Source organism: Felis catus, chromosome D2, assembly GCF_018350175.1.
Source record: "Felis catus isolate Fca126 chromosome D2, F.catus_Fca126_mat1.0, whole genome shotgun sequence".
NCBI lineage: Eukaryota > Metazoa > Chordata > Mammalia > Carnivora > Felidae > Felis > Felis catus.
Genome location: NC_058378.1, coordinates 34640574 through 34656377, shown reverse-complemented (window position 1 = coordinate 34656377; position 15804 = coordinate 34640574). Strand labels below are relative to the sequence as shown.

The following is a 15804-nucleotide window of genomic DNA, read 5'->3' as shown; positions in this document are numbered from 1 at the left end:
GTTTTCTTTTTAAGTTTTTTTTTTTAATGTTTATTTAGTTTTGAGAGAGAGAGAGAGAGAGAGAGAACGTGAGCATGGGAGGGGCAGAGAGAAAGGGAGACACAGAATCTGAAGCAGGCTCCAGGCTCTGAGCTGTCAGCACAGAGCCCAGCGTGGGACTTGAACTCACTAAGTGTGAGATCATGACTTGAGCTGAAGTCTAACGCTTAAATGACTGAGTCACCCAGGTGCCCCTCTAACCTTTTCTTTTATTCAATGTTTTTGTTTTCTTTACTGAAGGGGGGTGGGAAACAGAAGCAGATTTCTCACTCATTCTGGTTTCAACAAAAACATAAGAACCTCAAACTGCCTGTATGTGAAGGGAGTTATTAAATCCAAATGTAATCTTTAGGCATTGTAAGAAGGCAGCTCCTTTTGCATGCCAAACAGACATTTTAGGAAGTATTAGGTAGCAAAATTAAGACTTCACAGAAATTTTTGAACCTTAAATCATTTCTTTATTTTTAATTTTTTTAATGTTTATTTATTATTGAGAGACAGAGAGAGCGAGTGAGCAGGGGAGGGGCAGAGGGAGGAGGAGACACAGAATCTGAAGCAGGCTCCAGGCTCCGAGCTGTCAGCACAGAGCCCAATGTGGGGCTCGAACTCACAAACCATGAGATCACGACCTGAGTCAAAGTCGGACACTTAACCGACTGAGCCACCTAGGCACCCCTAAATCATTTCTCCAAAAATCTAAAATAATCAGTATTCCGTGGAAAAATAATACACATAAATTCTGAACTTTGAAACAAAAATAGACTTATAATATTTCCCAATGGGGAGGAGAAGACTATTAGAGTAATCATCTTTCAAAGGGCAATAACAGATTAAAAGCTTGGAAATATAATTCAGTCATGTTTTTCAAAATTACTTTACCATAATTGTGGCAGATTAAAAATGGCTTCAATTTCTTGGAGACAAAAGTCTATGCCCCCTCCCCTTGAATTTTACCCTAGAACTTTTTGACCAATAGGGTATATGAAGTGATGCTATAACAGATTCCAGACTAGCCTTAAGAGGACTGCCAGTTCCTGTCTTGGTCTCTTAAAGTCCTGAACTGCCAGGTAAGAAGCCCAACAAAGAGGTTGAAGAAACCACATGGAGAGGATCACAAACTACACAGAGAGGTAGAGAAGCAGGTTGAGCCAAGCTTTCCAGCCATCTTCAATGAAGGCATCAAGCATGTAAGGACAAACTGAACACTCCAGACCAGACCTGTGGTCAGCTAAATACCTCCAAGTGATCCTAGTCAATACCACATGGAGCAGAAGAGTCAACCAGTCAAACCACGTCTGAATTCCTGACCCACAAAATCATGAACTCATAAAATGGTTGTTATTTTAAGCCACTAAATTTTGGGATAGAAAGCCACACTCACTGTGAAAAATACATTTTGCATTGCAACCTAATATACTATACCTATACCTAACTAAACAATGTTTCACAAAGCAATACTTAACACTTACTATATTCAATGCACTGATAGTTTCTATTCTGTTTTCCTTTTATAAAATACCAGTTATGCTACAACTAAACTGATTCATGATGTAGTTTGAAAAGCATTTTTAATTTATACTACTCACTTCACAGGTACATACACAAAGCTAAACAAAAACCTTATTAGGACCCAGTTCATAACAAGAAGTTTCTCACAAACTCACACAGTTCAGGGCTGAGTGAAAAGCTGAAAAGATGAGGTGTCTGAGGCTGGAGATTATACAGAAATCAGAAATAGCTAAGAGGAATTGAGCCTTTCTCTTTTTTATCACTTCCTTTTACCTCCCCCTTCCTATTCACAGAGCTATATTTCCCTCCCCCACTTTCTTTTTTCTATGATTATCAAGCATTATGGAATTGAGGTTTTAAATATTACATGAATTTAATGAAATGTTGTAGTCCTAGTCTTAAAAGTAGGTTAACTGAACATTTCATCATTTCTATTAAAAGGTTGATTTTTATTATTATTTATTTGTATGAGATCCAAGGCTAATTATGACTATAGGTCATTTTTAATGAAAAAAAATTCTCATCACTGCCATCTCAGATCTGGTAGAACATTTTCACAGGATTTGAAATTACTAATAGTATTAAAAGATTAACAGCTTTTCAGACGATTACTAGTTATTGTTTCATTTATAATATAGGAATAATTTTTGAAACAAAGGGTGTGCTTAATTTTTTTTTTTAATTTTTTTTTTCAACATTTATTTATTTTTTTGGGACAGAGAGAGACAGAGCATGAACGGGGGAGGGGCAGAGAGAGAGGGAGACACAGAATCGGAAACGGGCTCCAGGCTCTCAGCCATCAGCCCAGAGCCCGACGCGGGGCTCGAACTCACGACCACGAGATCGTGACCTGGCTGAAGTCGGACGCTTAACCGACTGCGCCACCCAGGCGCCCCAATTTTTTAGTTATACAAATTACTGTTGATTCCTGTTGCTGTTGTTTACATAATATCTGAGTATTATAGCTAATTATTAAAAATCTTTAATAAGACAGATTCAGGTTTGAATCCTATCTCTGACACTCACTGTGTAATCTTGGGCATATATTACACTTTCTAAACAATAAGTTACTTCATATTATTATAATAATTAATAACATTTGGGACATAAGATTCAAATTATTAATATCAGGGGAAAGTCTAAAATCTGCAAAGTAAATTAAAACTTATTAGATATTGTTCTCTTAACTGGAACAGTTTAATTCTTAAACATAAGCAAAATTGGGTTTGCTCAAGGCTTTTTAATTGGAAATCTGCTCAAAAGTCAAGTTCAATGAGTTAACCAACTGAAGTATATTCCACAAGGGAATACAGTATTATTTATTCTTGGGGTTTGAGGGGAAGGGCTACATATGTTTGGTTAATAAGAGAACTTGAAAGACAAAAATTAAACAAGATTACTAAACACAGTGCCACCGAATTTCTTTAAATAGTGTGATTATCTAGGACACACAGAATTCACTTTGACAAGTTCTCAATTTGTATCTTCATAACTGTAATATAAACAGCAGGAAATGTGAGTTGTAGGTCCTGGGTGTGAACTGAGAGCTCACTAATTAGGGAGTCTTAACCTCTCTGGGTCTATTTCCTCAGTTGAAGACAATTATCTAGTGCCCTTCCTGTGAGGATCAGTAAGAAAAGGTAAGTGAGAGCACATGATATAATCCTTAAATATGTTATTTTATCTCAAAAGGAACAAACTTCAAAGAAAACAGGCACTTCGTTTCTTGTTCTGGAGGGTAAATACAATAGGAAGTTATAGGACTTGGGATCAAATCTCAACTCAAATACTTAATTGCTTTAAGTAACTAGCTGTGTTACCTGACTGATACCACTTAATCTCGCTGGGCTTCAATTCTCTCCTCTACTATGTAAATATTAGACTGATTTTAAGGCACTAACAATCTAACGGTTCTAAAATATGTTCAAAAGTTTCTAAAAATCACATGAAATTGTAAATTACAATTTCAAAGGCACATCTTGGCTGAAATATGCTATTGTTTTCACACCCCAACTCCACAATTTGCAGAAAACCTCAGCTCTGTGAGGTCCCACCCTACCAGAGAATTCGCACCCAGTCATCTCCTCCCACCCCTGTTCCTACCCCCACTCCCGCCAGCATTTCCCAGCAGTCTTTGGAAAAACTGCTCAAAAGGAATGGCTAGAACAGCTTGCTTATGAGTATACAGATCTGTTTTATAAGTGTAAAGATTCAACATCTAGGCCAACAAATAATTTAAGGAGCTCTGGCTTGGACTTGATATCTACCGGATATTAACAAATCTTCTCAGGAATGTAGTTTATTCAAGCTTCACATAAGTCAAAGGTCTCGTCTGTGTGTGTGTGTGTGTGTGTGTGTGTGTGTGTGTGTGTGTGCGCGCGCGCTTCCATTAGTAGAAAAATGTACTCCTCTTCCCTTATTTGTGCTGAACCTAGGGGAGGAATGGTGCACACACAGGGGAAATGAGTGCTAAAGAAGGAACTGCTGCCTAATGGAGGAGGGTAGACCAAGATAACTAAAGATCTGTGAGTTTAAGTCTAGAAATGTATGTATTTCTCTATACAGCACCCTTACAACATTCAAACACAGGTTTGTATTCCCCACCCCCAAAAAAGACAAATCTTTTCCTTTTTTTTTTTTTACTAAAATACTATTTTTAATACTAAACATTGAATATTACTTACTGAATAAAATAATGTAACTATGGGGGCAGCTGGGTGGCTCAGTCAGTCTCAATCAGACTCTTGATTTCAGCTCAGATAATGATCTTGCAGTTCTGGAGTTCTAGACCCATATTGGGCTGTGAGCTGACAGTGCAGAGCCTGCTTGGGATTCTCCCTCTCTCCCCTCTCTCTCCGCACTTCCTCTGATCACTCTCTCAAAACACAAAAATTAAAAAATTAAAAAACTTTAAATAATGTAATTGTAATTGTTTTATTGTACTATTTCAAATCTAAACCACCCAGTTCTATACATTTGGGTAAGCAACGGCTAAGTAAAACAAACAAGTAGAATTTTGTCAGTATACTTTCATGTGCATCAACAAGCCATCTGTACTAGAGTCGCTTCATCTTGAGAGTGTAAGAACAGAGATATAACCCAGGGAATAATCCTGCATCACTTCTACAGCTTAACAGCTTTAATCTTCAACAAAACTAAACTAAAAATGATAACTATGGTTTCATCTCCATTTAGGAAAAACAATTTCTGAAAAACTCTATTTTAGGAGGAATCTAAGACTACCCTCAGTCATGCCTACAAAACAAGAAAATGTTCAAATTTCTCATGTGATTAACTTCAAAGACAACACATTTGAACTGTTTATTTTTAAAGGAAATAATTTTCTTGTATTTCAACTTGTTTACTCAAAAACTTACATGGTTTTTCAGACTTCAGCTCTAGGGCTCAAAGAGTAAAACAGTTTATTGCTATATCAAGCCTAAAGGAATTTGAGAAAACCAAGACATCTGAATTTGATTCTTCAGCTATATTTTGTTTCCAAGTGACCCCTCTTGGATGAGTCAACAGAGACAGATTCCTTTAAAAGACCATTTTGTGGTATTATCCATTGGTTACACAGCATGTTATGTTACACAGTACCCTACAAAATTAAGAACAGTATTGCTAATCCTCAATGTTTTTAGAGTTCTAATTACATTCAAATAGGGTCACTAATTAAGGACTTGCTAAACCACAGGAAAAAGATTAATCATTCTGATAGGTCACTGAGATCTTTTTTGTAAATGCACTCTTTCAGAAAATGTATTCCTCCACCAAATAAGCAATTTTACATTTAAAAAAGAAAACACTGACCACAGGGCCTTAATAAAATGTTTACGTAGAAGTATATTTACTTCTGAAGGAATTTTCCCCATAGACAAATGCTGTACATATTTTCTTATTCTATTCTAGAAAAGACACTGAAATCAGCATGCAAGCAATGAAAGCCAAAATGCAAATGGAAACTCACATGTTCAGATGTTCTTATGCTGAAAGCTAATTACATTGCTTCCTAAATGAACACAAATCATAGGAGGCCACAAGTACAAACAATTCAAGCAAAAACATCAGAAATAAAACATGTAAGCCAAAGTAACAACTTTAAATCTGCTTTGGAAAATATTCAAAAAGTATCTTTTCAAGTGGCATGTGAAACTTCAGTTTGTAAAGACCACTTCAGTGAAATAAGCCTTCTAAATCTTGAGATCCAAAAGTTGAAGAAAAATCTTTACTTTAGTCAGTCAGTATTTTACAGGAAGAAAAGACTAATAACTTAATGACATGACCAGTATTTTTTTTTTTAATGTTTATTCATTTTTGAGAGACAGAGAGAGACAGAGCATGAGCAGGGAAGGGGCAGAGAGAGAGGGAGACACAGAATCTGAAGCAGGCTCTAGGCTCTGAGCAGTCAGCACAGAGCTCGACGCTGGGCTCCAACTCACGAACTGCAAGATCATGACCTGAGCCGGAGTCGGACGCTCAACCGACTGAGCCACCCAGGTGCCCCATGACATACGTGACCAGTATTATGGTAGGGCTAAACAAAAGAGATCTTTGAAATACTTAAAATCATAGATGTGTTGAATGGGAACCTCAGGAAAAATGCAGCAACTGATAAGAAATTCATGTTTCTGCACAATAGCAAAGTTTTAAAAGCAATTTAAAATTTTAATAAAGGTCCACAATCCTTTTGTTGAATTTTTTGGGCAAGATATGTTTTGGGGCCACAATTTTATGAGATTCCAAATTTTACGGCTTTTAGGAAGATAATATACTGTATGTACTATGTACTTTGTAAACCACCCACAGTTTCATCAAGCACGTCATTAACAAACTTAATATTTCTACAACAAAACATATACAGTTGTATAAGGCAGATAAATATTACAGAGAGCCTCATATCAAGTTTTGCTGCCAAATTAACTTTTAAAAAAATTAACTTTTTTAAAAAAGTTAAAACTTCCAGTTTTCAGAGCTTTGGGGATTTCAGAAATATAGACAAAAAGATTACAACCTGTAATAAAACCATTATACTACTTATTTTATAAAGTTTCAGATTTACTTAGTATCTCAGAGTTCCATTCTGTAATGGGGATATCTAGCTACTCAGCACCCACCCAAAATATGTATTCAGTGCACATCAAGTTTCTCCAGCTTAAAATCCAGAGTCCTAATATACACGTGCAGTGTAAAAAAGTTGGAAAATACAAACAAAAATAAATAAATACACAAAAATAACCCACAATGTTTCCACAGAGAGAACAGCTATTAAATTTTGGATGTTGTTGGGGTGCCTGGGTGACTCAGTTTGGTTGAGTGTCCAACTTCAGCTCAGGTCATGATCTTGCAGTTCATGAGTTCAAACCCCATTTCGGGCTCTGTGTTGACAGCTCTGAGCCTGGAGCCTGCTTCTGATTCTGTGTCTCCCTCTCTCTCTGCCCCTCCCCCACTCGTGCTCTGTCTCTCTCACTCTCAAAAATAAATGAACATTAAAAAAAATTGGGGATGTTGTCTAAATTGTCTGATTCTTTCTATACACATTAATAATTAGGATCAAATCTCCATAATTTTAGTGCATATTTTTGTTTTTATCTTACTATGGACCTGGAATACCCTTTCAACCTGAGGATGCTGGTCCTAAAGTCTGGAAAATTGTCAGCCATCATTTCTTCTAATATATCTTCTCCACCATTCACACTATTTCCTCTTTCTGGAAAACCCAGTTAGATGTTAAGTTGTTGCCTCTCAATTGATATTTGTATCTCTTAATTCCTTTTTATTTCTCTATTTTACATCTGAGTGAATTACTCAGTACTATCTTCCAATTCACTAATTTTCCCTTCAAATATGTTTGGTCTAGAGTTTGATCAACCTATTTTTTGTTTTAATTTCAATAACTCCATTTATTCTTTTAAATAGCTATTTATTTCATATCTATTAATTTTTGATTCATAACATGTTTTTGATAGTGGGGAAATTACAATTCCCAATTCTGAGCCATCTGGCAGCTCAGCCGTCTCTGTGCCACCACTTTAGGTCCACAGCTTTTTTTTTTTTTTTTTATGAAATTTATTGACAAATTGGTTTCCATACAACACCCAGTGCTCATCCCAAAAGGTGCCCTCCTCGATACCCATCACCCACCCTCTCCTCCCTCCCACCCCCCATCAACCCTCAGTTTGTTCTCAGTTTTTAAGAGTCTCTTATGCTTTGGCTCTCTCCCACTCTAACCTGTTTTTTTTTTCCTTCCCCTCCCCCATGGGTTCCTGTTAATTTCTCAGGGTCCACATAAGAGTGAAACCATATGGTATCTGTCTTTCTCTGTATGACTTATTTCACTTAGCATCACACTCTCCAGTTCCATCCACGTTGCTACAAAAGGCCATATTTCATTTTTTCTCATTGCCACGTAGTATTCCATTGTGTATATAAACTACAATTTCTTTATCCATTCATCAGTTGATGGACAATTAGGCTCTTTCCATAATTTGGCTATTGTTGAGAGTGCTGCTATGAACATTGGGGTACAAGTGGCCCTATGCATCAGTACTCCTGTATCCCTTGGATAAATTCCTAGCAGTGCTATTGCTGGGTCATAGGGTAGGTCTATTTTTAATTTTCTGAGGAACCTCCACACTGCTTTCCAGAGCGGCTGCACCAATTTGCATTCCCACCAACAGTGCAAGAGGGTTCCCGTTTCTCCACATCCTCTCCAGCATCTATAGTCTCCTGATTTGTTCATTTTGGCCACTCTGACTGGCGTGAGGTGATACCTGAGTGTGGTTTTGATTTGTATTTCCCTGATAAGGAGCGACGCTGAACATCTTTTCATGTGCCTGTTGGCCATCCAGATGTCTTCTTTAGAGAAGTGTCTATTCATGTTTTCTGCCCATTTCTTCACTGGGTTATTTGTTTTTCGGGTGTGGAGTTTGGTGAGCTCTTTATAGATTTTGGATACTAGCCCTTTGTCCGATATGTCATTTGCGAATATCTTTTCCCATTCCGTTGGTTGCCTTTTAGTTTTGTTGGTTGTTTCCTTTGCTGTGCAGAAGCTTTTTATCTTCATAAGGTCCCAGTAATTCACTTTTGCTTTTAATTCCCTTGCCTTTGGGGATGTGTCGAGTAAGAGATTGCTACGGCTGAGGTCAGAGAGGTCTTTTCCTGCTTTCTCCTCTAAGGTTTTGATGGTTTCCTGTCTCACATTTAGGTCCTTTATCCATTTGGAGTTTATTTTTGTGAATGGTGTGAGAAAGTGGTCTAGTTTCAACCTTCTGCATGTTGCTGTCCAGTTCTCCCAGCACCATTTGTTAAAGAGGCTGTCTTTTTTCCATTGGATGTTCTTTCCTGCTTTGTCAAAGATTAGTTGGCCATACGTTTGTGGGTCTAGTTCTGGGGTTTCTATTCTATTCCATTGGTCTATGTGTCTGTTTTTGTGCCAATACCATGCTGTCTTGATGATGACAGCTTTGTAGTAGAGGTCCACAGCTTTTTAAAGCAACAGCCACGAGTAAAGGCACTCAGCCTTCTTTTCATCCAGGCCCAGCCCAGCTCCCAGTTTCATCCACTTTATGACACCTCTTCCCCTACACAGTTATTTCCACCAGCTCATGAACCCAGAGTCTAATTGCATACTTCCTTCCCGTTTTAGTCCCTGCATATGTTGATCTTGCTCTTGAATATAGCTGTATCTGTTTTCTTTTTAAATTTGTAATTGCTGCATTTGGAGCAGAGAGTCAACAGTAGGATAAACAATACCATAACAGCTAACATTTATTGTATACTTATGGACTGCGAATTTTATATTTATTTTATAAATATAATCCTCTTAACAATGTTTTGAAGTAGGTACTATTATTACACCCATTTCATAGGTGAGAAAACAGGCACAAGGCCAGTTAGCAACTGTTCCAAGATCACCAGCTAATAAGAACCAAGAGTCAAACCAGATATCAGATACCAGAGACCACACTCTTAATCACTATACTGCCTTCCATCCTGATCAAAATGCTCTTTATAATTCTGATTCTCTCTTTCTCTTTCTCTCTCTCCCTCTCTCATTCCACCTAACTGTGAACATTTTGCACACAGGCAGCATCTTAAGTGACGGAAGGGAAGTGGAGCTGTATTTCAGGTAGAAAGTAGTATATCAGTCTTATATTTTATTTAGTGTTATTCAGTCTAGGCCTATACCTAAAATCAGAAACAGGGTTTTCAATGCCTATCTTTTTTCATAGAGCCCTTCCCACTTTCCCTGAGCTCTAAGCATTTCCCATGTACCCCTAGACACCCAGGACCATCCATGCAGGCTTGCCCCTGCTCTCTCTCCACCTCCCTCACTCTGTCCTAGTATATAATGCCCAGGAAAGCACCCTATTAGGACATTCATACAAAGTACCTCAGAAGACTTTTGTTTTCCATTTTCCTTCATAGCCCAAAGCCTTAATCATAAAGGATTACATTTGTGAATATAAGTGAACAGCATGCAGTATAATCCAAAAAAGAGCCATCTTCAATTTTAGGCTGCATTATTAAAAATATAAAGTCTAAAAAAGTGAAGGTTATCAGTGCCACTCTATACTGTGCTAATAATTCATTCAACAAACATTAGCTGAATCACTCCTAAGGACTAGGCACTGTGCAACACACTAAGGACGTACAAATCACCCTTTCTCTTTGCCAGTCTGCATATATTTTCCTCATTTAATCCTCACAACAGAACGCTCCTAGAACAGAGCGCTCAGTTTGTAAAACTAATCTTCCAGAGAATTTTCTGAAAGAGAAAAAAATGTGTTTTAGAAGAAGGGTTACTAAAACTATTACTTGGTCACCTAAGATACTTACTAGCCTTTTCTCCCTATATTTACTATCCAATTTTTAAAACACAGGGTCCTTAGTAAGGCAGGACACAGAGGGAAAGAATAAAAGGAATCCATGGAAGTGAAATGGTAAGGAAGCAATAATTTGAGAAAAGCTCAATATTTGCTGATTGGAGAATTGCAGTTTGTTTTCTTTTTAATGTTACTAAAAGTCATGACCTGGAACAATCTTTAATTGCTAATGTCAGTAAGTTATGATGTTGGTTCTTAGGATTCAACCCTTCCTAACATCAACTTCAGAAATTACAAATATTTGCTATGATGAATAAGTACAGCTATGTCTCAAGAAGATTAGGAAGAACTTGACACTGGAGGTGGAGAGACTAGTTAGGAAGCCAACAAATGTAAGCAAGATAAAGTCTACACTTGAGTTGTGGCAGCAGGAATGGAAAAGGAAAGGTGTTTATGAGACATTACTGAAGAAGAAAAGATCAACTTTGATAATCATATGTGGATGGAAAATGAAGCAAATACCTAGGTTCCAAACTGTGGAGAAAGAATTAGTGATGCCATTAACAGATGTAGGAGCCATGTAAGAAGGTGCACATTTAGGACAAGAGACAGATTTAGCTTGATATACATGACTTTGAAGAATCAGCAAGACACTCAGAAGGAGATATTCAGCAGACAGTTAAAATTAGGGTCTGACAACTTAAGGACTTAGCAATAGCAATATGATTCAGTACATGTCCAGTACAAAGTATGGATGCCCTCTACCTTCTGCTCCAGTCAGACCAAACCATCTGTAGTTCCCCTACAGAGGCAGCTCTCTCCCATCTCTACCTCCAAACAAACCTTCCTATAAAGCCAAACACCCTACTTCATACCTGGTTAACTCCTTGTCATATTTCAGAATGCTCAGGTATCATTTTCCCAACCCTTACTCATTTCCCACCAGGAGGATGGTGCCTGGGTCTTACCTCTCTACATATTAGCACCTAATATTTAGTACCATTCCTAAAATAGCAGCCACTTAAAGACTGATTGGAAAAAAACAGACTTGGCACATGTTCAATAAGCTTTCAAAAGAACAGGATCCTCTTAGAGATGACCACTAAAGAAATGAACTTGGATGAGATTTCCAAAGGAGAGAAAAGAAAATGAGTGGTCCTAAATATAGGTATTCATCGTGGAATATATTCAACTGGGGATCAGTTCCCAAAAATGGTTCTCAACTTCCTTCAGCCCCAAATACCTCATCGGTGACACAAGGAGTATTACCTACCTCACAGGCTGCTGGGAAGATTAAAGGAGATAGCATATATAAAGCACCTAGTATAATATCTGGCACTCAATATTCCCTTCTGTTCCCCAACCCCACGTGAAAACATGTTAAAGCCTGCTTATTTCTCTGCAGCTTTAGTAACTGCTACAACCTGACAAACAATCCAACCTAGAAAAATAATGGATATTTGAAAAAGGGAGGCTAGACTTGTCAAATACTCTCTCTTAGTCTTTTCAGTCTCAACACTATTGTTAATGTTATCTAGATAATTCTTTTTTGTTGTAGGGGGCTTCATGTACATTGTAGGATGTTTAGCAGCATCCTTGAACTCTACTTAACTAGGTGTCAGTAGCACTCCATACCAAAAATGTTTCCAGACATTGCCAAATGTCCCTAAGAGGCAACATTTCCCCTAGTTGAGAACTACTACCCCAGAGCTAACTGAAATTCTCAAAGTTCTAACTCTTCTCCCTGACACCTACAAACATATATCATACATTCATTTGTTCCTCACTAATTCCACACATTAAATTGTGCTTAGGCTTTATAAGCCACTCTCCTGAAAAATTAACCAAAACGGGTAGCTAGCCTCTTAACTGTCAAACCAGTCATCATAGATAATGCATGCAATCGAACCAATCAGTGCATTATCACACTGCAACCCTTAAAACCAAATTAACATAAGTAGGAATAGCCAATCCCCAAAGGTCTTCACACAAAATTAAGAGATTTGTCCAAGTACTCAAGTGTCTAATCTTTTAACTTCATGTCTACAAGTGGCACTAAATAGATTATATAAAGTGAGTTTTTAGTTGCCTAAGGACTTGTACAATTTGGGGTGGGTTTTTTTGTTTGTTTGTTTTTTAAAGTAAGCACTATGCCCAACATGGGGTTTGTACTCATGACGCTGAGATCAAGAGTCACATGCTGTACCAACTAAGCCAGCTAGGAGCCCAAGTACTTTCACAAGTTTTAAATAAACACAATGACATATAAGATACATTCAATATATTTAAGAATTAAGTAGGATGGGGGGGATGGGCTAAGTGGGCAAGGGGCATTAAGGAAGATACTTGTGGGGTTGAGGACTGGGTGTTATATGTAGGGGATGAATCACTGGATTCTACTCCTGAAATCATTATTGCACTATATGCTAACTAACTTGCATGTAAAATTTTTTTTTTAATTTTTTTTTCAACATTTTTATTTATTTTTGGGACAGAGAGAGACAGAGCATGAACGGGGGAGGGGCAGAGAGAGAGGGAGACACAGAATCGGAAACAGGCTCCAGGCTCCAAGCCATCAGCCCAGAGCCTGACGCGGGGCTCGAACTCCCGGACCGCGAGATCGTGACCTGGCTGAAGTCGGACGCTTAACCGACTGCGCCACCCAGGCGCCCCTAAAATTTTTTTTAAAAATTAAAAAAAAAAAAGAATTAAGTATGAGACACCTATATATTGCAACAATATAAAAAGTTATGTACATTAACAAAAAAAAAAGCAAACATAGAGAAACAAAAACTGAGTTAACAGTTCTCAAGGGTTTTTGGATAATTGCTTGAAGTTATAAGTATACAGCATGGTAATTAAGAGCACAAGCCTGGAATCAGACTACCTGGATTAAAATCCCAACCCCATCTCTTATAAGATAGGTGACCTTGATCAATTTACTTAATTTCTCTATGCCTGTTTCTTCCTTAGTAAAGGAATTATAGTATCTACCCTGTAAGGTTGTTGTGGGATTGAATGACTTAAAACAGGTAAATTACTGAAACAGTGCCTGATACATACATACTAAATGTTAAATATTATCATTTATCATTGTTTTTAAGGCTGCATAGCAGAGAGTAGTGTTTCTTGGGTGGCTATATAAAAGTTGACACTGGGGGCGTGTGGGTGGCTCAGTCTGTTAAGCATCTGACTTCGGTTCAGGTCATGATCTCACTGTTTATAAGTTCGAGCCCCACATCAGCTCTGTGCTGACAGCTCAGAGCGTGAAGCCTGCTTCAGATTCTGTGACTCCCTCTCTCTCTGCCCCTGCCCCACTCACTCTTGCTCTCTCTCTCTCTCCCAAATATTTTAAAAAATTAATTTAAAAAAAAGCTGACAATGGAATCAAACAATGGACTTGCATCCAGATGCTCTGGATTCATATTTCAGTTCCTTAACTAATTATTTCATTTGGGCTTCAATCTCCTCACCTGCAAAATAGGCAAATGCCTTGAAAATGTGTCAGCATAAGAGAAAAATCTAACGACCATATGTTTAGTAGGATAGAAAGGAAAAGTTGCATCTGTCTTCCAATTTGGTAGAGGAAACTTTGTGAAGGAGGTACCTTTTAAAAAAATACTCTAGTAATGGACAGAGTAGGGAAAGCACATGCCCTTGAACCCAGGTAGGTCTGATTCAAAAAGCCGATGCTTTTTTCAATCTATGGATTGAAAGCTTGACATAAAAAGAGAACATCCTGGGGTGCCTGGGTAACTTAGTAAGTTGGGATCCGACTCTTGCTTTCCACTCAGATCATGATCTCACTGTTAGTGGGATCACTCAGGGGTCAGGCTCTGTGCTATTAGCACAGAGCCTGCTTGGGATTGTCTCTCACTCTCTCTCTCTCAAAATACATAAACATTTATTTTAAAACTGAGAACATTCTGAGTTGTCAAAAGAAAAAAATAAGTTTATTTCCTTGCAAACTAATCCTTTGAGGGTAGTAGGAATACATTAAAAGCACTGGCAGAAGGATGCCTGGGTAGCTCACTGGGTTAAGCATCAGACTTCCACTCAAGTCATGATCTCCCTGTTCTTGGGTTCGAGCCCCGCGGTGTCCGGCTCTGGGCTGACAGCCTGTTTCAGATTCTGTGTCTCCCTCTCTCTGCCCCTCCCCTGCTCGCATTCTGTCTCTCTCTGTCTCAAAAATATACATTAAAAAAAATTTTTTTTTAAAGCACTGGCAGAGATACGGCCACCATCCATCCAAAACAGCTTGAAAACAGTATCAGGCCTCTAACTGACCTTCTCCTTTCATTTACAAATGCTTCATTTTTTTGGAGGTGAAGGATGATTTTGGAAAAAATGAGACTTGTCTTGTATAATCAAGGAATATCCCAATAGTTTTAAAACAATTTGTCTATACTTACATATAAAAATCAATGCCTTACAACAAACATTTCAAAATCATCAAGGACTGTGCATGTTACACTTTATACTTATCAGGAAGGAATACTTTAACAAACAACATTTTATAAGTAAATTACAACATCATGTGAGGCAGGTGTTGGGGCAAAATTATCTCCACTGCTGACAAAAAGTAAAAAGAAAAATCAGTATTTCCTATCTATTCAGCCCAAAACCGTCCCGCCAAGCCTGCAAAAGGTCTTCAAAGATGTCAACTTTCAGAGTGCGTACAAAAAAGAAAGGTCAAGGCGCCCTTCCGCGACACTACTAAAAATCCCTAAGAATTCTGTCTTTGCCCCAGGGTAGAGCGGTCGCTGGACCTCCTCCTCGTTATCCCCCAGAAAATAGGAGGTGGCAGGGTTGGACTCTGCTCTGCACGAGTCAGGTCATCCAAAGTCCCACTAGCCCAGCCGGGGGGAGCTCCCACGTGGCGCCCGCAGCGTGCACCTCGCCAGATCGGTTCTCCCCGGCCAGTGTCCTGATTGGCCAAGAGCAGCCGGAGCGAGCAGGCGGCGACTCGGCCAAACTGGGCGGGCGCGGGGCAAAGGGTCGCAGCTTGGCGGGCAGCTCCGTAAACTGCCGATCGTGAGCTTTGGCCCCAAGCCGACAGCGAGAACACCATTCGGCTCCAGGGCCGTGAAACCCTACGTGGGCCCCGGGTAGTTGCAGACGCCGTCACCCTCCACCCTATGTCGAGGAGCGCTCACCTCAGCGCTCGCGGCGCCTCCACCTTCAGCTTTTTGGGCTTCGGCTCCTCCTCAGTCGCAGCCATCTTCGAACTCCCACCCCTTCTGCTCTCTGGCCCCACCTCCCTTATCTCATCACCGCCCCTTTCTCCCCGAACCCCGCCTCTCCTGACTCTTTCCACTCGGTGTCTCTTCCTTCCACAGCCATTGGCTCAGCCCCCTTCTGGTCCCGCCCCCCCGGCTGTATCGGGACCCCAGACTGAGTTAGGCTGCGTACGAGCGCCTGAGTCCAC

At 39.1% G+C, this 15804-nt stretch overlaps 1 protein-coding gene across 4 annotated transcripts in view; it reads right to left on the bottom strand.

Annotated features, from left to right (window-relative positions):
• Positions 1 to 15658, bottom strand: part of ADK (adenosine kinase) — a 523245-nt gene extending 507587 nt beyond the window's left edge. For 3 of the 4 annotated variants that reach the window (XM_045040996.1, XM_019813326.3, XM_019813327.2), the window contains exon 1: positions 15533 to 15612. In XM_045040996.1, coding sequence (XP_044896931.1) covers positions 15533 to 15597 — 65 coding nt within the window. In that variant the 5' untranslated portion in view covers positions 15598 to 15612. Of the gene's footprint in view, positions 1 to 15532 lie in introns of all 4 variants that reach the window. The other variant, XM_045040997.1, reaches the window with a different exon arrangement.
• Between the last annotated feature and the right edge of the window lie 146 nt (positions 15659 to 15804).